Source organism: Neopelma chrysocephalum, unplaced genomic scaffold, assembly GCF_003984885.1.
Source record: "Neopelma chrysocephalum unplaced genomic scaffold, ASM398488v2 Primary Assembly neopelma1_25, whole genome shotgun sequence".
NCBI classification, from domain to species: domain Eukaryota; kingdom Metazoa; phylum Chordata; class Aves; order Passeriformes; family Pipridae; genus Neopelma; species Neopelma chrysocephalum.
In genome coordinates, this window is record NW_020897694.1 from 36249845 (window position 1) to 36274565 (window position 24721).

General features: G+C 41.4%; 1 protein-coding gene across 3 annotated transcripts in view; it reads right to left on the bottom strand.

Annotated features, from left to right (window-relative positions):
- Window positions 1-16609, bottom strand: part of RFX8 (RFX family member 8, lacking RFX DNA binding domain) — a 34441-nt gene extending 17832 nt beyond the window's left edge. For all 3 annotated transcript variants that reach the window (XM_027674934.1, XM_027674933.1, XM_027674935.1), the window contains exons 1-8: window positions 16477-16609; window positions 11702-11825; window positions 8936-8997; window positions 7370-7456; window positions 3029-3091; window positions 1406-1469; window positions 270-404; window positions 113-190 (exon numbers count right to left, since the gene is read on the bottom strand). In XM_027674934.1, coding sequence (XP_027530735.1) covers window positions 113-190; window positions 270-404; window positions 1406-1469; window positions 3029-3091; window positions 7370-7456; window positions 8936-8997; window positions 11702-11825; window positions 16477-16568 — 705 coding nt within the window. In that variant the 5' untranslated portion in view covers window positions 16569-16609. The remainder of the gene's footprint in view (window positions 1-112; window positions 191-269; window positions 405-1405; window positions 1470-3028; window positions 3092-7369; window positions 7457-8935; window positions 8998-11701; window positions 11826-16476) is intronic.
- Window positions 16610-24721: the final 8112 nt, after the last annotated feature.

The following is a 24721-nucleotide window of genomic DNA, read 5'->3' on the forward strand; positions in this document are numbered from 1 at the left end:
AAGATCATCTACCATAAATCAAATCATGAAGTAAATATGCTACACAGACACAATGTTTTTCTTATAGTTGTTTGCTGTTGTCAGAATAAGTGTTAATAAAGCAAAGGCATACCTTGTCAAGCTTGTTCTCTCTCACCATTTGTAAAATAACTTGACAATAGTTGTAGTAGTCATTGGCAAGCAGTGCAATCTGTGACCAAAAAGAGAGTACAAAATGATCTCACAGCAAAAGAGCTAACTTGCTTTATGATAAGATACTTTGAACGTACCATTTCGTAGGGGTCTGTCTCACTTTGCACTTGCTCTCCAAGGAAGAACTGGTTGAATTCAGGAAAAAGGTATTGAAATGTCTCTTTCTCAGCCTTTAGATAAATGACAGATGGATAATACTCCAAACTCTTACTCTTGATCATCAGAATTTATTTTGAACAATAAAAAGAAAAAAGATTGCAATTATTTTGTCAGTTCGGTTAGAGGTATTAAGTATTTTCAGTATTTTCTTGAAATTGTAGAACACGATTTTTTAATAAGATTTATTTCTTCAGAGAAATGCTTGTCCTTTTTTTTCTTTTTTTTTTTTTTTTTTTTTTAGAAAATTGGGGTGGATGAAAGAAACAAGCAGGGCTGCCTAAACATTTAAATCCTAAACCATACATGAATTTCTTTTTAAAACCGGTGAATATTTAATGCAATACATATCTTCCACATATATTTTCTGTAGCACTCATGTCACACTTGTAACCTTCTGCACAAGGCTGCAGATAGTTGGCTGTGCTGTCAGGGTGACAGCAGACTTCTCATTGGCCACCATTACATCCACTTCAGAGCACTCATTACTGCACCCGAGCACTCCGTAAAAGTAAGACAGACATCCAGTCTCTTATTTTTTCCTCACTTTGGTCCACATAAGTTTGTTGCTCATGCTCTGCTGGATGATGTTCAACAAGCCATCCCATGACAGCTCACTGAGGGGAAAACTGCCATAGGTTACCTGTGCATCCACCCTTTTCAGTGAGCAGGGGTTATGCTCTTTTTTCTTAATCATTTCCTAGTATTTAAACACTTATCATGCCAATAAACTCTGAGCATGTTGAAAAGACACTGTCTCACCAGCATGAGGGCCTGGTACCATGGGCCTCAGGCAAGGAAGGCTGTGCCCCACTAACTCCCCTAATATTCAAACCTGGGCTGTCAGCCACAATTTCCGCTCTCAGTACAGACAAAATTATTTGAGCTGACGTTAAGACAACAAAAATATTTAGCTAATGGATGAAATAGGAGTGGGGGGAAGTAAGCACTTTTGAAAAAGATGGGCTAACTCTATTTCATCAGAAGGTATTAGGTAGCAGTTCCAACTAAACACACAGATTGACATTTTGTTATGTCTAATGTATCTGAAACTCACTGTTCCTTTTTTTGGTCTATTCTTCTTGTAATCAGCTGCATTTTCAGAACTCCAGAAATTATTACTGTGATAAAATATATAAGAGAAAAAAAAATAAACTTTTAAAAGCTCACCAATTTATTCTGTATTTAGTAAGAAAATGAGCTCAAACTGGATAGAGTACACTAGGTTGGAGCATTGTGTTTGGGAAACAAACACTGCTCTCTTTCCTGTCATTCAGTGGTCCCGTGATTTTCTAACAAATCTGAAGATGAATTTCTTAATTTTTAGATAAAACTGAGATATTCGTTATAAAGACAATGCCATTTAGCAGTGCCATGACTTTTAACTTCTTGCACCAGAATCATGGGTTTGTATTTGTAACTGCAGTTTGTTTGGAATGGTAGTAATTATTATAAACATGAACATAACAAAAGCATAATCATCCTTGTGCTTAGATTTCACAGTTATGACATTTTCTGCACTATACATCAGTTTAAATAGCATTTTGTTTCTGACTTTCACCCATCTACTTTGCAAGCTGGCCATGATGTTCCATACAGTCAGAATTTACTTGGTCCTGCACAGGCTTGACCAGTGGCTTTTAGCTGGAAAGCCAGGGATGAAGGCACAACAGGCTGCTTTATTGCTGTACTCTCTCTACTCTCTCCTACCTGTCTCCCTGCCTGTTTTGCTGAGGCTAAGGATAGTGGAGGGAGGGACAATGTTGCTAGTAAAAGGGGAGCACTGTGAGAGTTGGATGCCTCCAATCAAGCCTCCATTTGCTGCTGACACATGCTCACTGTCTGTGAAGGCATTTCAAACTCCAGGGTCCTTTTGGACTCGGCTGTTTTGAAGGGTGACAGGCAGGGGCTTTGTAGAAGATATGCTTCCATTGGTGATTGCCAGCACTCAGGCTATCTAATCAGAACTTGGCTACTGGGTTTCACCGCTGTGATGTATTATAAACCAGGGTACCACCATACGTCCTGAAGGGGAGTACGATAAAATGTAACAGCTTGAATTGCTGTCTGAAAATTGCTGCCTGAAAACTCCAGCTGCTGAAAATGCTTCCTCTCACTTCTCTGCTTCTCACAGGACTGACCCTTGCCCCCTTTCCCTCTGCCACTACTCTGTGCCATGAAGGCTGTGCTCCAAAGAAACAACCAAATTGGCTGTCCAAGACAGGGCACAACATTTATGCTGGGCATGTTTGGTAGCGCTGGTGACTTTCTCCCAGACATTTTAGAGGTGGTGGCTGGACAAAGGGAAACACATGTAAGTAGAGACATTTTATAACGCTTCTTTCAAATGGGTCCTTCCTGCAGATTTCTAAAGCCTGTGAAACAAAATTAATGAATATTTTCCAGCTCCTGCTCTCCCTGAGAAGGCGGCCAGATGTATTTTTTGCTGCCGCTACTATGGCAACCTGTATCAGCACTGCTCGCCTCCAGTGGGTTGGCTCCCACGGCAGGCTGGCTCCTGCTCCCCCCGCACAGGGACATCGAGGGGCGAGAAGGGGTGCTGCATGGGTTCTTCTGTGCCCTGGCAGCTAGCCGGGAGCTCAGTGGACATTAAATGGAATATCTATGGAATGCTAACATCTATATGCCCCCACTGTCAGCAAAGGGGATTGGGATTCACCTGGTGCCTGCAGAGGTGCTTGGCTGTACATCAGAGATGCTCACTTCCCCTGGCGAGCAGTGCCTGGGTAAAGACAAAACACACAAAAGAGGAGGTGGGTAGGAGAAGGGGAAAATGGGTGACAGCAAAATCACAAGGAGATTCACCGTCTCTCTTACAGAGTTTGGATGATGCTGTGGGGTGGGAACTAGAGCTAAAATGGGAAATACAAGACTGGGGAAGACAAAAATATTAACAGAGGCAAATGGGAAGGACAAAAGAAAAATGAAAGGAGGAAAGGTGGTGAATGTGTATGCTGTTGACTGTTAGATTACACTGAGATTAGAAAAGTTAATTTGCTAGAATCATATCAGATTTTTTTAATGAAAAAATCATGGGTTTGCTTCACTAGACAGTCAGGAGCCTAAACCTTCCCTATTACTAGAATCATAAAGCAACTCTTACAAAACCAAAATTCAATTACTTTTTTTTTAACATTGCTGTAGTCTGAGCCACAGAAAGTACCATCTTAGTGAGTGCTTGTCCTCAAAGTTCCCATTCCTAGAGGGAACGTATTCCTATTATAATGAAAATCAGTAATTAACATATTCCCTTAATGTCTGTAATGCATTTGGTGTCCTCATGGATTACAGTTGTGCTTATTTGCACTATTTTCATAACATCATCATCAAACCTGTGGTACACATTTCTTCAAAGATTCAAAGATTTCTAAACGAACCAGCTCACAGGTGGTTCTTATCACTCCTTGTGTGAACATGTTCCAACCCTGACACATTCGAGGCCCCACTGACTATCAAAATGCAAATGCCTTCTTTGTATTCAGAGGCACATCATCTTACTGCCATTTCTATGACACCAACAAGCATAGCTCCCAAGCTGCCAGATCCTTCAGAGGCCTAGTTCGTCACTACCAGCACCATATCAATTGCTGACTATTTCATCATGGTCAAGAAATATCCTTTTCAGCAATTAGAAAGAATGGTTCATAGTTTTGAAACAATCATTTCCTTCACCAACCCGCAGGATAGATGGATGCCTTGATCTCTAAACTGGGCCCCGGTGTCCACCTTCCCCTCCGGTAGGTGCAGCAGAAAAAGCATCTGCACGTTGGACTTTATTTATGAATGGGCACAATAGTAATTTAGGACACATTCACTACTGAAACAGATATCCCCTGTCTCTTCTAGAGGGAAGTGGCAACAAGTCAGAGAAATATATCCCATTACAGGAGTCTGGCCCACAGACCAGCATTTGAACTGCACTGAAATGGTGTATTAAAAATCTTTTTCACTCCAATTTGGAAATTTCCACACCAACACACTCTCAAAAACTGAGATGTTATGTGTCAAATACCTGTGGCGTGGGTATACGTACGATTATCTATGTGAGAACAAAATTTCTTCTTGCAGGTAGAAAAGTCTACAAGTTTTAATTATTCTTTTTCTAAATTTCAATTTTATAATTAAAAAACAATCTGGAATTTGCCATTGCTGATTTTACCAGCTTTGTTGGATCCAAAAAAATTAACTGTGATTTCGAAAAGTACTGAACTTGATGAGGTATTTCCTTCATGTATTCCTACTTAAATGCAAAGAATGTACAAAACTCCATACAAATGAAAACTAACTGATTTATTTGGTTGAAGCTGATGCTTATTTTGTATGTGACCTAATTATTTCTTTCAGAGTTGTGCTACTCATGCTTCTCTGGCTGTGTCTTGTGCTTTTTTTACTGCTTTCTCTCTGTTTTTTCCTGCTGTGCTCTATGAGACACTAAGAAGTAATTGTGACACCCAGCTGCTCAGGTTTTGTGGGGCTGTATGTTGGCTTGGGACAGAGACCTGTGGCTGCATTTAGAGTGGAAGCATCAGACAAGACAATTTTGTACTTCAGGGACTTTTCTATTGCAACTAGAAAGATGGCCTTTATCTAAATACAATCTTTATATTTTGATTTTTTTTTTTTAATATGAAAAGTTACAGAATCATAGAATCGTTTGATTTGGAAGCAACCTTCAAAGATTATCCAGTTCAACCCCTCTGCCATGGGTAGGGCACCTTTCCCTAGACCAGATTGCTCAAAGCCTCATCCAACCTGGCCTTGAACACTTCTAGGGATGGGCATCCAAAATTTCTCTGGGCAACCTGTGCTAGTGCCTCACCACCTTCACAGTAAAGGATTTCTTCCTAATGCCCAATCTAAACCGACCTTCCTTCAGCTTGAAGCCATTCCCCCTTCTTCTATCACCACGTGCCCTGTATAAAGTCCCCCTCCAGCTCTCTTGTAGGCCCCCTTTAGGTGCTATAAGGTCTCCCCAGAGCCTTCTCTTCTCAAGGCTGAAGAAACCCAACTCTCTCAGCCTTTCTACAATAGGACAGCTGTTTACGTCAAGAAACAATATCAAGATAAGTAGATAGCTAGTTTATTTCAGCCCTTTCCCTGGAATACCTCCCCTTTTCCTTGGTTTGACCAAATTAAATATAGTTTTTTAGGAGTAGGTGTCTGGGCAGGCACCTCTGCTGGTGGAGAAGGAGACAGAGGTCTGCAGCTAGTGCATCAGCTCCCCTATGGTTAAGCATGGGCTGCAGAGTGTTCCCCAGCCCATTGGAGAAGATGGCTCATTTCCATGAGGAGGGCCAAGAACAGAAGCTATGCTGGCGTATGTGATGCATCTGTCTCCCAGTTGTAGCTAAAGTCCTCCTTTCTGCACCTGGTCCAAACTTAGCCAACATTGGTTCTTTGGTTCCTCCTACTTTTTCTAATTTTTCCTCATGTTTCTATGCTGAGAGGAAAAAAGAGCAACAATTCAAATTGTTTTGTTCTCTCTCATCTCTCCTGTGACCAGAACCACCAGCTCTCTGACTATACCCATCAATATTGCTGTTTTCAAGTGATGCTGCAGGAAAACTTTCACTGAAGAAGAAAGACCAGCATAGACTTAGCCAGAGACCTGTAATGTTTCTTGAACAGTGAACAAGACCTTTCCTAATTGTGGATATCAATTCTTATATCAAATCTCAGGCTGGTTCTGGTCATACTGTGTGCAGCGGATATGAAGACTATCACTTCAGTAAAGGGTGTCATGAGAAACCAGCCTCAAATTTCCTATGAATAATTTGTTTGGTCTCACAACAACTGACTGCCACTTGATTATCTGCAGAACCTGATCCTCTGCACTGTCCCATCATTTGCTGTTGTCCTTCTATGGACTTCTGCAACATTTCTCTGCTATAAAACCCATAGAGAAAGGCAACAAACCTATGGGTATATTTTTTCCATGCTCTTGCAGAGCATGCACTCAATTAATTAAATATTATATAAAATATCACAGACACTGAGAGTTTCATCATTATCAGATATCTGAGTGCTTAATAGGCTGACTTGTATTGCCCTAACATTCTTGCTGTAGAATAATGCTATATCTCCATATTAAAGAGTAGAAACCAAAGTATAGAATTTACCCATATACACACCGAAGTAGTGTACAATAATATAAGAGTGAGGATACAAGACTGGTCTTCAAAGTCCAAGGCATAGGCTGCACCTAATGTCCTTCTCCTGTACATTAAAAAGAAGTGTAAAACTGTTACAGAGTGGCAGCATTTTCCTTCCTTTTTTTCTGGGGAGAAAGGCAAGCCTGTGGTTTGTTTATCTGAACTATAAGCTTGACCATGAGAATTCTTCCTCTCCTGCCCACAACTGGAGCATGCTCCTTTCTACGCTCTAATCTGCCAAAGTATTTTACATTCATCAATTATTTTTAGGCTTTTAAGTTTTGCAATCAATTTATACTTGTATTACACTGTGTTCTCTTACAAGAGGTGATTTTAAAATCTGATCTTTTAAAAGTAAATAAAGGAAGCATTTTTGAAATAATATGCCTCAAGTAGTAAAAAAAACTCAGATAAAATGATTGTGTGTAGGACTCTTCAAAACAGCGCAATCATTTATACTTCAATACAGGTCTCTTCAGCCTACTGTTCAATAAGGAAGGTGATACAATGTCATGAAGGTGTTTCAATATGGTTTTTTTGACCTCCAATTTAGAGTCTCAATATATTAAGCTCTTCTTTTAGGTTTCACATGAGTTCTTGCTCTTAAGATTTACATGGTTAAAATGTCCAATTCAAGGAAGTCCAGTTAAGCAAGGTCTGTTTCCAAAATGCAATTTCTCCATTAGGGTGCAGCACCTAACGGCACACCACTTTTATAGTGTGTATAATGAGAAGCAAAATATAATGCTGTTGTCAATATTCAACAGATGATTTACAGACTTTTATGTACAGATGATATATATACTGTCATGTGACATTTTTTGATTAAAACATTTTAAAAAACAAACCTGAGATAATTTTGTTCATACAGAAGACAGCAAAAACGTGCATAAAAGGAAGAGTTCTTCTTGATAGCTATTCCATCATAATGATATCTAGAAAATTAAAAAAAAGATCAACTGGCAACCATATGATTTTCAAGTCATCAAATAATTCATAATCCTCCTTTGAAAGCAGATCATTCTATTTAACCAAAGACTAAGTAAAAAAACCCTTATGTTTGTTTTTTTAAATTCTGTTGAATATTTATTTTCCCCAACAGAAAAAAAATTACATAAACTATTTACAAATACTTTTTAACAGTTTTTGCCCTGGAATTATACCTTCTTCTAAATAAAAAAAAAAAGCCAGTGAATAGGGTGCAACAGATTTGTACAGGACAGTTACTGAAGTCAGGGATCAGAGTCTCAGCAGAGTCTCAGAGGTCTTCATATACCCATGGATGTTGAAGGACTTAGTGCAGCTGTTTCCTGGCCATTCACAGTAGCTTGAGGACTGGATGGCCCATCAGTGGTCATGGCGAGCTAAAACTCAATAAACCTGCCAGACCTTCTCTAAGGTTTATCCTGAGCTCAGTGAGCAACGGAGTCACCACCTCTGCTACCAAGGTGTCTCGAGCTGGCTCTTCCCAGATTGGGCCACGATGAAGCCAAGGGAGCAGTGCCGTGGTTTGCAGCCACCAGCAGCCAGCAGGGTAACCTTCTGCTGATGGAGAGAGCATGGAGGCTGGGGGCTACCAAATACTGCCTACTATGAGGAGAAGCTTGGGAGTGTCTGCAGTGAGGCACTCCCAAATTAAAAGATCTCTTGGCTTAAGCTGATAGCAAGTCCAGACTAGTGGAGAAAAGCCACAGATCAAGTAAGGGCATGTTGTTCTCAGAGCCTGTACTTGACAGCTATACAAAATGCTTGTAAAATTTCTCTGTCTCAGTGTCCTTAAAACGTCCCCTTTCCCAGTCTGGATGTTCAGAAGATGATTATAAGTTTGGATACAAAAGAGCATCAAACTCTCTGTGCTCTAGAAAAAGAGAGGAAAGGGAAAAGAAAGGAGAGGGAGGAGGAGGATCTGAAGTTGTCTGATTTAAATGGTTTGAAACTGTTTACAGCATTTCCATTGACCACCAGTATGTGCTGGGTCACTCCATGGATATGTGCAAGGATGAAAAACACAACACAGACATCAATCATGGCTGCCATCCCCATGCATCCCAGAAACAGGCTTTTCTGGCCTTGAAACTCAGTGTCTCAGGAGCTCTGAGTAAGGTTGTGATGTCTAGCATGCAAACCATGCTGTTAATAGCCAGTACAAATCAGAGCAATAATTCTTTTTTTAAAGCAGTCTGACCTGGAATTCATGCCCTACCAAAGCAGATCCGATGTGGTGGTTTTCATGGAATTTACTCTATTTTAACATCCTTGGTGACACCATGAATCACTCTGGATCTTGTGATGTGTTACAGACTTGCAACCAACAATTCAGCTGCTATATTGCAGTGGTGAAAAGTCAGCCACTTTAAAATTTTATTAGAATAGTTAGAAATAACATTTTCAAAGAAAGGACATAAAACCAATACCTGATACTCCCTGCTGTGGTCCGCTTTCTTGTCACCAGACCTGGGAAAACTAACTGAATAAGCTGTAAAGACAAGCACAAAATTACAGATACTTCGCAAATTCATTCTAAAATGCAAAAATGTATCTGCCTCCATTTTTTGTCTTTATCACTTTGTTTGCTTTCCATCATTTGCAGGCTAATACCTGTTCTTACATAACTCTCAAATGGTAACTGTTGAACAGAACTCAATGAGGCTTTTGTGGATCAAAGGCTAAGTATTTAAGGGATTACTTCCCTCAGGTTGGAATTTTTTTTAGAGTAGTCTGTTTTACCTTGCACTGAAAAACATTCAGTGCTCACACCAGTAGACCCCCATGATCGGGGGGGTCAATCAGCTGGGGGAACTTGAGGGCACTGTGATGCTCCCATACTCTGCCAGACCTGCAAGCCTTATTCAATTAAGTAGGACTTACTCACACAAGGGGCTTCACCTTCCCACTTACTCTTGCAAGGTTACTGACAGGATAGGGCCCGACTTACCTGTTTTAAAAGGACCTGAATCATCAAGCTGCAAAGCAACCTTTTGACCACCATAATGATAAGCGTGAACTGAGGTCATGCAGCATCTGTCAAGGTCAGGCTCTACAGTGTAATTAGATATTGTCAGGTTAATAATCCACTTCACTATGATTATTCTGCATGAGGTGTGCTGTGAAGACAGAAACTAACCCAGGACACCTGGAACTAACATTCCCTATATAGCAGGAATAGAGGATCGAGCACTCCATGTTAGTGAGGAGTAAGAAGAGTGTCTACTCAGCAGCACACAGCTTGGACTCTGTGCAGAGTAGCTGGTCCAAAGGCCTGATAAAGACCAGATTTCCCCAACTCACACTAACATGCACCTCCAGTTTTAAGAGTGGTCTTGTTCTTTGCATGTTTCTCCATGCATCCACACCAGCTGCTCCCTTTCTTAAGATGATAGTTTAGCCTAATCTCATTTTCCTCAAAGGGCAGCCTATGAAACTGGTGCTTCTGTGGCACAAGACATACACTTCTTCCCACTGTCTCTTCTACACAGACAGCACTATATTTAAGTAGAGGGACAGGGCAGATGAGATTAGCAGTGTCTTCAATCACCACAGTTTGAATCACGTGGGGGCTTGACTGCAAAAGCCCTCACAGTCCACATGTATGTAGCACAGTCAGGTTACTACAGCTTGGTGAATTATTAATAGCTCAGCCCATTAGCAAGGCTGGGGTAACTATTACATGTGCCCCTTCAGTTTAAACCAGGGCTGCTGCAGTTCCTGCCCTCCTCAGCTTCTTGCTGCATGGTCCTTTCTCCTGCTGCAGGAGGACAGACCATTTCAAGCCACTGGGGAGATGCACCCCAGCTTGCTCATTTGGGTTGTGTTAACTTGCACCGCAATGCACCGGGCCAGTTAAGGCTGTGAGCAAACAGTTGCAAGTACCAACCCATAGCAGCTTTGGCTCATCAGCTAAGCTCTCCTGCGTGACCAGACTCATGCTTCATCTGTGCCTGTCCCAACTTAAAAGTAAAATGCATTAATGTAAACCACAAGAAGGCTGGTAATCAGTCATGCTGGAATACCTGAAAGTGTATAGGCAGAATGAGATTAATCTTACCTACGTGGCTACAAGGCAGAGATATCTAAGCTCGTCACTGTAGACTCAGTAGTCAATGGAGAAAAACAGGCAGTTCTGAGGCACATTTCATCTGAGCGGACTGAGATGATTCATTTTGTGTGAAAGGGAACATATGTAACTACTTATTTCTCTCCATTGGCTACCAAGAGATTTTTAAGGTGACCAGCTTCATGGCAGATGTCTATGCTGAGCCAGGCAAATTCTACCCATGGTCTTAGCTGATGATTCATTCAGCTATGGTAATTAATCACACTGGATCACTCACTCAAATCTTAATTTTCAGTAAAAGTGATTTAACTTATCCAGTAAAAAAATTAGATTCAACTGAATTGAGATAAATGATTCCTAAAATGAGGTTATCCACATAAATGAAATTGATTTCAGTTATAACTTGTACTTATATTATTTTGGGCTTGTATTAAAATAGTGCTTAGTAGCTCTTAGTGTGGGAACTAATAGAATATTGTCAGTTAAAAAGAAAGTACTGAACGAAAAGCCTTGAGCAACAAATAATCACAAGGTTTTCTATCTTCCTTACTTAGATAAAAAATGTTGAATAGCTATGGGTGTTTGTTGCAACTGGGATTTCTAAGTGGTAATTGCTCTGTGGGTTGCATTAACCTCCATATAGTAGAAGAGTGGAACTGTTAGAAGGAAATTTTGCTTGGATGTATCTGTGACAACTTTTTAGGGTATGTTTGGAGCAAAATCTCCACAAGTATACTTTAGGGGGAAGTATAAAATTATGTAACAATGGAAGGTATCTTTTAAAGACAGAAGAATCAACTCCTTGGGATGAGTTGTTTAACCTGATGTTAAAAACAGAAAGCTGGTAAAACTTTCTAAAATACATTGGCAAAAGAAGTCTTTGCTAGTGTAACATATACCAGTTCCCTGAAGAAAATAAACTCCATCACAGACAACTCTCATTTCTCTAGTATAACTGCATCTGCATGAGGGCTTACCAGAAATACATTAGAAAACACACAAGCATAATACGTTATTCATTCTTCTCTGTTACTTAATCTCATTTGATATGCAGTGTGTATATTTGATGATCAAATTTTCTGTTTAGGTATCCCTGCTTATCTTATATATCCTGTCTATGGTGTACCTTTCCAAAGGTGGATGGATGTACTTGAATCTTGAAATCTGGATTGCAGGTTTCAATATACAGTTCATGTAGTAGCCGACAGGGTACAGTGCATCCTCCACACAAATAGAAATTATCAGCTAGCCTTTAAAACAAAAACATCAGTTGGTTTGTATCAGAATTAGAAGAAAGAGTTGTTAGCTTTTCAATTTTTATTTTCCTTGTTTCCAAGGTGTAAGAGAGGTCATGTGAGACTCTGCTATGAAATTAACTCATTCTCATAATTTTTTAATTAAAAAATATAACTTTGTAATATTATAACATTAACACCAATACAGCCAGTATTAGCATTTCTCATATGCATATCAAAAGATCTAACTTTGGTCTTCTAAACAGAAAGGTCTCCACTTTCTCCACCAAAGACAATAATAGGAGAATTTTTCCACCTGAAATATGCGATATGGTGATTTGAAATAGAGAGTACCCAAACTGTAAAGGACAAAATTCTGTTTTCATACAACCTCACTGATTTTAGGACAAGTTTATTAAGAGAACAGAATTTTAATTTACATTACTATGTAACAGAACTGCTAGGACTGAAACAGGTTTAGATGTTTAAATACTCATCCTTTAGCCAAATCCCTGACTCATCTTACTTATCAGAATGGCCATAGTCAAGTAAATGCAACTACTTGTGTAAATAAGGTGAGGAAGACGTAAACTTGGTTACTTATTAGCCTAAAGTATTACCTTCACTGGGAAAAAATGACTTTTAATTATGAGATAATGTCAATGGTTTTGATGTCAGAAGATAGTAGCCTGCAGTACAAATACAGGAGTAAAGCTGAAGCAAAGGAGCAGAGAGATTAATTTTCAAAGCATAACACATTGCTCGTATGACAGTGGTTTCTTACTCTAACTGTGCTTCCATTCTACCAAATGATTTATGCATATTTAATTAATTTATCAGCTGAATGCTAGTGCAGCACAGTGCCAGTTACTCACTGTGTCTTTACTGATAATCCAGTTGGTTGGGAAAGAAGACTTTTCATATTCACTGAGTGAGATAAGCCAGCTGGATTTTAAATCAGCATCCTCTGTTTTATCAGTAGCCTGACTTCAGACAACCCAGTGTTTATCTTTCTGAACTAGCTGTATTGGCAGTAGATAGCAGATAAGGTCTTCAGCAAACTGGCTTGCTAGAACAGACTGAGCAAGAAGATGGTCACTGTGCTGCCTGACAATGTCTACCTCACCCTTTATTCATGTCTCCTCCCCTTCTTCCACTGAAGAAGGCTTTCTGCCTCCCCTAGACTTTCTTCTCCCCAGCAAAAGATCCCCAAATGCCTCACTGATACCTCCTTGGAAACCACCTTCTCACCCACCGACCCAAGAGCCTGGTACTGTCAAGCACCAGGGCTGAGCTGCGCTGGGCTCCCTGCCAGCTCCCAACCACCTCCAGCCCCACCATCCAACAGAAAAGGCTTCACCGATAGACCTGAGGAGGAACCTGCATCCAAAGATAGGGGCTCTGCTGCATTACTGGGGTATTTCCCATCATCAGGCTAAAAGGTAAATGAAATTTATTCTAGATAAGAGTCCTGACTGAGCCCTGCCTCCCAGCAGGCAGAAATGTTGTATCTTCTAAAGCAACCTTCTCAAAACCCTTCACAATTAAGCAGTCCCATGGGAGATTAAAGCTCAGTCCAAATTCATCCTCAATATAACACCAAAAGAGTCACTGGAAGTGCGTCATAAATTAATTCAGTAGGTGGTTTCTGCCAATAGTTTTTCTTTACCATTTAACTACTTAGTGATAAAGTATTTCGGAATTTCCTTTTGTGAATTCATCATCTATTAAACTGCCAGTGTTTTTCAAATAATAAGTTAAACATATTCTTAGTGTTGACACATAATACAAGAATATTGTCTATCAGGAAAAAAAATCCACACAGAAAAGACCACTGTGCTCATCTTCTTGCCTATTAGCCCTAAGGTTTTCAAAACTTGAGTTTTTATTGCATCATCAAACCAAAACTGCTAATAAAGACAAAAAAAAAAATCAAAAGAAAAGAGTGGTAAGGGAGAAAGATTGAGGTTAAACAAAAAGCACATGGCGAAAGACCTCCTCCATTTATCTACTATCTATCCACACTTCGTGTGTGATTTATTACAAAACAATAACAATGTAATCTTTGTTGACCTCACCAAGGCTTTCGATACTGTGAGCAGAAAAGGTCTATGGCAGATTTTGGAACGTTTAGGTTGTCCCCCCAAGTTCCTTAAAATGATCATCTCACTCCATGAGGATCAGCTCGGCTAAGTCAGATATGGCAACACACTTTCTGAGCCCTTTCTAATAACTAATGGTGTGAAACAAGGCTGCATTCTCGCACCAACCCTATTCACAGTCTTTTTCAGCATAATACTCTGAAGGGCCACGGCCAACCTCAATGATCAGGACGGTATCTACATTTGATACCGTACTGATGGAAGCCTTTTCAACCTAAGGCGACTGAAGGCCCACACTAAGACCTTAAACCATCTTGTCCAGGAGTTGCTCTATGCTGATGACACCGCCCTTGTCACCCACACAGAAGCAGCTCTGCAGTGTTTAACATCCCGCTTTGCTGAGGCTGCTGAGCTCTTTGGGCTGGAAGTCAGCTTAAAGAAGACTGAAGTTCTCTATCAACCGGCACCTCAGGAAGTCTTCCATCATCCCCATATCACCATTGGCGAATCAGAGCTCAAATCAGTCCAGCAGTTTAACTACCTAGGTAGCCTCATCTCCTCGGACGATAAGATTGACGGAGAGATAGACAACAGGTTAGCAAAGGCATATAGTGCTTTTGGAAAGCTTCATAAAAGAGTTTGGCAAAATAAACACTTGAAGAAAAGTATAAAGATCAGTGTTTACAGGGGCATAGTGCTGTCTACTCTCTTATGTGGATCTGAATCATGGGTCATCTACCGCCACCACCTGCAACTCCTAGAAAGCTTCCATCAACGTTGTCTCCGTACAATCCTAAACATCCACTGGTCAGATTATGTGACTAACACGTCTGTTCTAGAACAAGCAGCAATCACAAGTATTGAGGCCATGTTGCTGAGAACACAGCTGCGTTGGGCAGGGCACGTATCAAGGATGAAGGACCACCGCCTCCCTAAGATCATGCTTTATGGTGAGTTTGCCACCGACTGCTGCAAGAGAGGAGCCCTGAAGAGAAGATACAAGGACTCCCTGAAACAACATCTCAGCCTTGGCCATATTGATCGACATAACTGGTCTACTCTGGCCTCCAATCGGGAGGTCTGGAGACACACTATCTGTAATGCTGCTGATGCCTTTGAGAAAGCACGCAGGATCACCCTTGAGGAGAAAAGACACCGCAGAAAGAATCGAGCCTTGCAGAATATACCACCTAAGGAGTCCTTCTGCTGTGCCTTTTGCAACTGGACTTGTCTATCTTGTATTGGCCTTTTTAGCCACCAACGCGCTTGTAACAAACGTGGGTAGAGCCCTTCCCAAATCTTCGTTTGCGAAGCCTAGCCATGATGACGATGATTATCTGACTGATTTTAGGACCTCACATGGACTCCAGGTTTTTGGGGTTTGCCACCTGTTCTATTTGAACCCTTGGCAGCCAGGCCACTATACAGGTTGGCAAGTCTGCTGTTAAATCATTTGTGGACCAAAATCTAGTTTGCTGTTGACAATGCACCAACTGTAAAATGAAGCTGAGCATTTAAAATTTTTCAAAACATGAAAAGGGGATTCAGAAGGTTGTCATGATGAAAAAAAAATCATCACTTCATCATTTCAAGGATTGTTTATGATTCAATTTTATGCTATGTCTCAAACCTGTTGGATGAATGACCTTGGATGAATCTCTTCCTTCTGTCCTTTTAAAATGGGAATGCTAGCATCTATATCACAGTAAAAACACAGATGAGCTCCCACTGCTCAGGTATTACTGAGAGGGAGAATAAAATGTTTTAGGATTACTTACTGACAAGTTAAAAGTTCGTTTGTATGTGTTATTACTGTTTCACACAAAGCTCCAACAGTATTTACCAGCTGGACTCATCTGTGATTGGGGAAAGTAGGAAAGTATCCCTGGTTTCTCTTTGGCCATCACATGGAAGGTGATGCTCTTCTCAGAGCACAAGCAAATGATGATGACAACCTTACTCCACCACAGAAAGCGTCTCATTAAGGAGTTCAACCATTACCTTCATCTCAAGAAAGCATAACCTCGGAGAATGTCAAATGGTCAGCATCACTCTGAGTGAGTGCCAGCGTCCCACCAGCTGTGCAGCCAAGCAATCACCCGTGGTGAGGTCTTACCCGTGGGCTGTAAGAGCCCACCAGTCACGAGTGGTCCAGCCAGGGAGAGCCCTTGCCAGCTGCCCTGCAGCATCACACCAAGTGGGTGGCAGCCCAGTGGCCAGGTCCCAGCCAGTGGTCAGGCTGACACAAAATCCCGTTTCCACCGTGTCAAACCACCTTTATATCAGAAAGGCTTGTGGCAGGAGATGGGACTTTCAGGGAAGTTTCCTTGCTTTCCCGGCATCGTTTATGCACCACAGTGATGACGGGGCCTTTGCAGCAAACCAGACTCTTGCCCCACGGAACCGCGAGAAACGCTAAAAGCAGGACTCCTGCGCTTCCCGTGGCAAGCCCACCCGGTGGGTCCTGCGAGCCCCCCGGTAAGGGGAGAGGCCAGCCGCGCCACCTCCCCGCTCCATCCCCAGCCACGCCCGCCCCCGGGAGCGGGGCAGGGGGCAGCACCCACCACTGGAGGACGGGCAGGTACGTGAGGGAAGTGGGGCCGCAGTAAGCCATCTCGGCCGGCTCCGGGGCGGGCTGTAGCTGGGTGTCGGCCATTGGTGCGGGGCCGGTGGGTCCGGGGCCGTCGGGTAACGGACGGTGGGTAACGCCCGGCCCGCGCCACCCCCGCGCCCGCCCCGCGCCCGCCCCGCCGGCCGCACGGGCGCTCCGCGCATCCCCCGACAGCCCCGGCGGAGTGGGACCTGCGCCCTGGGAAGGGCTGGCCTCAGTGCCACCGCCTGCATCCCTGGCATTCACCGGCATTCCTGGCGCCCACCCCTTTGCCTGCAAATGGGAATTTCACAGGAACTGCAGGAGAGGAAAGGAATGATACGCAAATTGGAAAGAAGTGAGAATGGCCGATTGTGCGGCTCTACATCTGAATATCACGTAGTGATAGGAGAGGGGGGAATGGCTTCAAACTGAGAGTAGGTTTAGACTACGTATTACGAAAAAATTTTTTCCTTTCTTTACTATGAGGGCGGCAAAGCACTGAAACAGGTTGCACAGAGAAGTTGTGGATGCCCTATCCATGGAAGGGGCCAATGGATGCCCCACTGTTAGATGGGGCTCCGGGCCCTGCCCATGTCAGGGGTGTTGGAACTAGGTGATCTTTAGGATCCCTCCCAACCCCAGCCATTCTATGATTCCATGATTCTGTGATCACAAGTGCCATCTTATAGGTTTTGCATGTCTTTAAAATGTTACTTTCAGAGTTTTCAACAAGAATGCCATAACCTCCCATAATTCATAGAATCATAGAATCATAGAATCAACCGGGTTGGAAAAGACCTCCGAGATCACCAAATCCAACCCTTGGATCCAACACCACTGTGGTTACTAGATCATGGCACTAAGTGCCACATCCAGTCTCACCTTAAAAACCTCCAGGGACCATGGATCCACCACCTCCCTAGGCAGCCCATTCCAATGTCTGATTACTCTCTCTGTAAAAATTTCTTCCTAATATCCAACCTAAACCTCCCCTGGCAGAGCTTGAGACCGTGCCCTCTTGTCCTACTGCTGGTTGCCTGGGAGAAGAAACCAACACCCATCTGGCTACCACCTTCTTTCAGGGAGTTGTAGAGAGTGATGAGGTCTCCTCTGAACCTCCTTTTCTCCAGGCTAAACAATCCCATCTCCCTCAGCCTCTCCTCACAGAACTTGTGCTTGAGTCCCTTCGCCAGCCTCACTGCTCTTCTCTGGACCTGCTCCAGCACCTCAATATCCTTCCTGAACTGAGGGACCCAGAACTGGACACAGTACTTCAGGTGTGGCCTCACCAGCACTGAGTACAGGGGAAGAATCACTTCCCTGGTCCTGTTGGCCACGCTGTTCCTGATCCAGGCCAGGATGCCATTGGCCTTCTTGGCCACCTGGGCACACTGCTGGCTCATGTTCAGCTTCCTGTCAATCCAAACTCCCAGGTCCCTTTCTGCCTGGCTGCTCTCCAGCCACTCTGTGCCCAGCCTGTAGCATTGCATGGGGTTGTTGTGGCCACAGTGCAGGACCCGGCACCTGGCCTTGTTGCACCTCATCCTGTTGGAATCAGACCATCTCTCCAGCTTGTCCAGGTCCCCCTGAAGAAAATTGTTTAATTTCTCTTTGATGCAGACAGATGAAAAGTCTGTCTGCTCTGCTGAAACCCTGTAAGTACTTTTCCATTGCAAGTATCCACTATGCAAAATGAGCTTTTCTGCCATGTGACTGATGAACATAAATTATGTATGGCTGGATCATCTAAAAGCTTACTAGTGGATGGCTTTGGGTTACATCAGAGCTCAGCTTCTCAGAAACTCCCACGGCTCCCTCCTGTTAATTAGCTTCCTGAAAGCCCACATATGAGACAGACTGGCTTCCTTGCTTTGTAAGGACAAGATGACCAAAGCCAACACGTTAGTAGGCAGCAGTATTAAAGCGGGAAGGAGGGGATGGACACGGACTTGGGGCCACAATACCAGGAAAGGGAATTTAGGGAAGAAGATTGCTGGTTTTCTAGTGCCCCAATGTAGCATGCTTTTGAGGAGCAGTGCACACAGATATCATGTATAATACATGTTGCTCTTTATCTGTGAAGCCTCATGCTGTGTTGAAAACCACATGGGAAGATGCTGTTCACTCAAGGGCCCCTGAACCAAAGCCTTTAAAATTATTTCTGCCCAAAGCACAGGTTAGTATACGCACTGTAACCAATACAATCTGTCACCAGTAATTGTACTTAATAACCGATTGTGTAGGCTTCCCTCAGGAGATACAGTTCATGTTTTTTTACATCCATGGTCTACTGATCCCCTCTGTGGGACATTTAACTTACACAGCAGATACTCCTGCAAATACTGCAAAGTGAAAGCTTTCTCAGGTTAAACCAGCTGTTGTAAGAACTGGCAGCAGTGATATTGCAGCAACTATAAGACTCGTGTGGTGTTGTCATCTAAGTACTCACAGAGCTTCTGTGCTGGGGCTTGCAGTAGATACTGCCTGACACACTCACGTCCAGTTCAGGTGTGCCTGTCCATACTGCACTGAGAGCAGTCTCCTCCACTTAATCCACCTGAGGAACAGGAACACTCATCTCCAGTTTCCAACAACTGGCTTGCTTATATGTTTGCATGTGCTTCTGAGTCCTGGTCATAGTTCTCAAGGGTCACGACCCACAACTGACTTTTTGGGACTATCTGAAACTGTACAAAGTTAGTGAAGCTCCCTAGGCCTGATGCCTGAGCAGGAAAAAAAGACCCAAAAACATTCACAACTTATCTAAAACTGAAAAATGATAAATGGGCTATTTCTGTGGTAACAGATTAAAACAAAGGAAGTCACACAGATCAGAAATTCCCTGGACTACACCTAATACTCAGAAAGGTCTTGATGAGAGGAAGCAAAAGATGCACAAAAAAAACTGTCCAGTTACTGCCCATGGCTTGAGAGATATAAATAAGGTCACAGAACTTCTCTTGCCCAATTTCCAGATAATGAGATAGATAGATCTGTGTGCTGTTCAAATCTTGACACTACTTTTATTTGATTAGGCTCTTCCCATTTTTTTCAGAAAATGACTCTTTAACCTTTCAGATAATTCTAACACTTGCTTTTTTGGGGGGCTGGGGAGGGAAGGGGGCAGGGATGGAAGGGAGATTCTGACTTGAAATGCCAGGCTGCTAGTAGAATTCGATTGAAAACCTGAAATCTGCTTCTTCAATTTAATCCAGTAAGATTGGACTGGGTGGATGTACATTAGGTCAAGCTGTAGAAAGTCTTTATTCTTGCATAAGCTGAAAGTTGCAAAGTTCTTTATTGCTGTCACAAACATACTCCTTGTGCAAAATTAAAGAGTATTTAATGAACATGCACTTTGACTGAAAAAAAATTGGACCTAAAATGGTCCTTGGTTGAACTGATTAAAAGAGGTGCTAAAGAAGCTCCCTTCCTCTGACTTTTATCCATAACTAGCACAAATTTAAACCAAACTCTGAGGTAACAAACATCTCTAAAACATTGTAAGGAATGTCTTTAGCATAAAATTACCTCTTCAGATTACTGCCTCTGCTCACCCCCCCATCCTATATTCAAGAGAGGATTTGGATACCTTGTGAGAGTTGGATGGCTTGTGAGGTAAACAGATCATGTAAGAGCTTTTGCTACTGACAGCTGTTTTGTAAAGGTAAGTGCTGGCATCTCTCAGATATTTACAGTTTTTTAAAATAAGTACTTTATAAGATTTTTAATGCTTAAGCTAAAGTATGTATGAAACAGTCATGAAGGCAAGTGAATCCACTACAGCTTCCACTACCACCAGCAATGAAAATATGTGACTGTAGTAAATTGTATGTTCCCCTAGAGTTGAAAAGACATCCATGGTATTTATTTCATTTATTCTCACGTAGAAAGGAATGGGTAAAAAAGGTTGAAAAGTCAAATCAAGAAACCAAATCTTTCCCTGACACCACCAAACCAAGGTCCCAGAGAAACATACCATTATATTTTCAATATGAAAAGTTAAAGAATTGGGTCAGTGTTAGTTTAAGAGTCCTGGTGGACCGAGGTAAACATCCCTATTTGGGAAATTAATCAGTACATTTTGTTGGTTTGGCTTTTGTCTGTTTTTTTTTTTCTCTACTAGTTGACCTACCAGGGACAAAATTGCATATGTGCAAAGGTTTACTCTTTTTCCTTCTGAATAATGCCAATGACCAGGCATTACCTCAAACCAATCAGCTTACTGTGAGCAGAGATGTTCAGAGTCCTAGTTATCTTTCAAACTTTAGTTTAAAATATATCACTTGAAAGAATTAAAAAAATACAAAAGGTTGTATCTGGTTGTGTCACAATGTTTAAAGCAGCAGCAAAACCAAAACAGGATTGCAACCACCTTCTCCTTGAATATAATGCTTTGACATTATAGGAAACTATGTCCTTCACAAGCCACACACTTGGACATGAATGCACATGAGGAAGAAGAAGGCTCCTCTCCTAAGTGCCTATGGCATGTGAACTCTTTTGCAGAAGAAAATCCAGTTCAGCAAAGCTTGTCAGCATGTGTGTAAGACTGCTTCATTTCAGCAAAGCATTTATGAATGCACTTATATTTAAACATGTACTTAGCTGAGTTGTTTTGGTGAGTGGGGATTGATGGCTGAATTGAGGCATTAAACATTAATGATGGAGCTGGAAACACAGAATAGTATGTAAATTGGGATGTGTCATGTTGGGACTAGAATAAACTGATTCAAACACTGCAATCATTGGATGATTAAGATCTCTTGAAAGATGTGAAGCCATTAGAAATTCTTAGAACCTGGTGACTTGAGAAGGGGCACAATCACTGCCAATCATTCAGTCCTCGCCTCATCTCATCTCAAATCACTTGGTTTTAGAGCGTTTGGTAGGGAGACTGGATGGAAATCTCTTCCACTTAGAAACTGAAACACTTAAATTTCTGTTGGTACAACATTAATTCTAGATGTTGCCCAGGACAGTGTCATCTATTGATCTCCTTTTAACCAGGATGAAAAATGAATTCTTTGGCTTCTTTTGGTCCAGCCACAAGTGGTAGCAGGGTCTATCTGAGCAGCTCTGTCCCTGTTGTCTGGAGAGAGCCTGATGTGAACACTTCCCACAGAGCCCTGCTGGTCACCCTTTGTGCTCCTGTATAGGCAGTGCCTCTAGGAAGGTGACCATGGAGCTGAGGGCTGTTGTTTCCACCATGTGCTGATGACACCTGCTCTTTATATTTCCCTCCCTTTAGACCCGCTCAGGGCAGCCAAACACTTTAGACAGTGACTTGTGAAGATGGAGATATGGATAAAAGCCTATCTGTCCAGAAGATGCTGAGCTAATGCTTGCAGAAGAAAGAAACTGCTTTATTTCTGCTTGGCAGAAGATGCTGTGTTTGCTCCTCCAAGTATAAGTAGTAGTATATTATGCTTCCCAGATACATTCTTTTTGTGGTTTTGTTTTCTACATTTTGGATGCATACTTTCTGTTAAGTTATCTTTCTGTTTATTGGACAATCTGTTATTAACAGCTGTGCTATAACCTCTGAAATAGTGATGCTAGTTTTGCATGTTACAGTAATTTGAACGGAAACAAAATATTTTTTTTTCTGTACAATAAAAACAGTGGCACATCGTACAGAGAAGCTCTACCTATCTCAGGGGCTAGTGGATCAAACAGCAGCTGTGACATGAGCTCCTGTGCCTGATTTGCGGACCACATGTAAATGCCCCTGGACTGTATTTGTACATCAGGAATGTTTACACAGTGGATCAACTAGTTTTGTAGGAAGGAAAGGCACTAAGGGCAGCTTTGAAATATGCTCAAGGTAAAGTCCAGCCACAAAACTTTTGAAAAGAGAGAAAACATCTCCCTCCTCCACCAGCATAAATTCAAACTTTACAGTGAAAAGAGATGCTTGCTTGGCTTTTTTAAATTAAAATGACAGGTAAAAATGTTTCACTTAAATAGCTACATTAACCAATAATTTTCTTGAAATTATTTGTTGAAAGATTTAGCATAAGTTTGAAATAAGTAAATGACAATGCAGTTAACAATCTCCTCTGAAAGTGACTTTTATTGTAACAAATAGAAATCCTGTTTCTATAGTTCTTTGAAGGTAAAGCGTGTGTTACAAGTGATGTAGTTTTATTTATGTAGTTTTACTTTTTTTTTATTTCCAACCTTTTGAATATCTTAGACCAAAGCGGCATGTGAAAGAAATATTTTCTGCGTATATCATCGGGGGTGAGATGATTAAAACTGTATACAGTCCTGTATTCCTATTATTCTTTTAAAAATCTTATTTTATCCTTCAGTCTAGAAAATGTAGCAGGAGATAGCATGATTTATGCCTTGCTTATAGTTACATAACTGATATTCTCATATAATATTTTATCTCAGATTACCAATAGATTCAAGAGAGAGAAAACACCCTAACAGACTTAATAAGCCTTACCCTATAATCACTGTAGGAACAACGAAACTTGAAGTACCAGGACCCATCAGAGTTGTTCAGATCCACCAGGACCCTACTTTGAGCAGGGAAGTGAACTAGACAACCTCCAGACATACCTGACAACTTAATTTATTCCATGATTGCTGCATGGTCTCTTTCTTAATTGAATCTGAAGCATTTGTGACTTGTCTATGTTTGGCTTTTGTTCAAATAAGTAGAACATTCATTTATGTTGCTAACAGTAGCATTACTCTAGCTGCAGCAGTGTAAAGATATAGCAAGACAAAATTTTTATAAAAAATATTATCTTTTTCTTGGGTGAGTTGATTCAGCTAGACTACATATAGATACTGTGGGCCCACACAGATTGTGTTGGTCTGAAGCTAGCAGCAAACACGTGCCTGATAGAGGTTGGGAATGATTACTCTGGTAGAATGAAAGTGTGTTTCTTTTTTCCAATTTAGCAAATTAGAATAGACTGGTATGGTTTTTAATGACAAGATGTCTGCTATATCAATTGACACTCTCTGTTTCCATTGGAATAAATTACAAAATCAACCTCTGTGAAACCTTGGGTACAAAATTCCCCTTTGAGGTGCTTGAGTGTTTATACTCTCATCCCATAGCTTTGCATTGACACGAAGGAACTCTGGGGTGGTTGGCTTATGGGTTTCTGGACTGATCAACATCCTTGATTTATGGTCCTGATTTGTGATCCTGATTTTGAACTACACTCCATCACTTCTGACACAAAAATACATTCCTTCCTGCTAAGTGCTCCTCAGATGGCTTACAGAAGTATTTCCACCACTGCATACTTCTTATTTTGACTCTGTGCTATTTGTAACACGGGACTGGCCGCCTGGTACTGTTGGGAGCTTTGCACGAGCAAGGACTAGAGCTGAGTGAATACATACCCTAAATATTTATTTGCATTCAAAAGGGAGCTTATATTTAACTGTGGTTGTAATCCTTTCATATTTATTTTCTATGAATATGCGATCATGTGAGCTTTACTAGCACAATACTTGTCTGAGAATTTCTATGTGATTTACTCATGGGAGGCAAACATTTAATTCAAATGTTGGGTCACCAAAAGGCAGATCAGAATTTTCTATTGACTTTGTTTTGATTACTTATTAAAATTAAATGTTACGATCCTTGTGGATAAAGGAAAGCAAAATTATGCAATATTATAGTCAGTGGCACAATAAACACTCACATTCTACTTGTTAGTTTAAAAAACTTTATCAATATAGGTCAAAAGATATATGGGGCATAAATTAACTTTACTTGATTTATTGCAGAAGATACATTCCCAGTTGAAAATTTCAATTGGATTACAAAATTCAGAAATGGGATGATCTGCAGACCTACAATTATTCACTGAAGTATTTAACTAATAATTTTATAACAAGCTCATTTTAAATATGATCCGCAGATCTACAAGTGATTCAACATAAAGTTTGCCAAAGAAAATCTTCTAGTAAGAACAGCATGCATGAGTTAGAGATACAGGATGTGGTTGCTTAGTTACTAATCAGGAGTCCACCTGGAGAGCACAGAGCCTCTGCACTTCAGAGCATGGAGATAGGTTTTGCCCTTTGTTTTTGTCTGGCATTACTGCTGAATGTTAAAATCTAAAATGTGTAACCAGGCAACTTTAATGGACAGTGACTCCACTCTGGCAACCTCATTGCTACTGCAGTCAGTGACAGTGTGACCATCCTTCCATCAGGGAAGATAGAACCATGGGAAA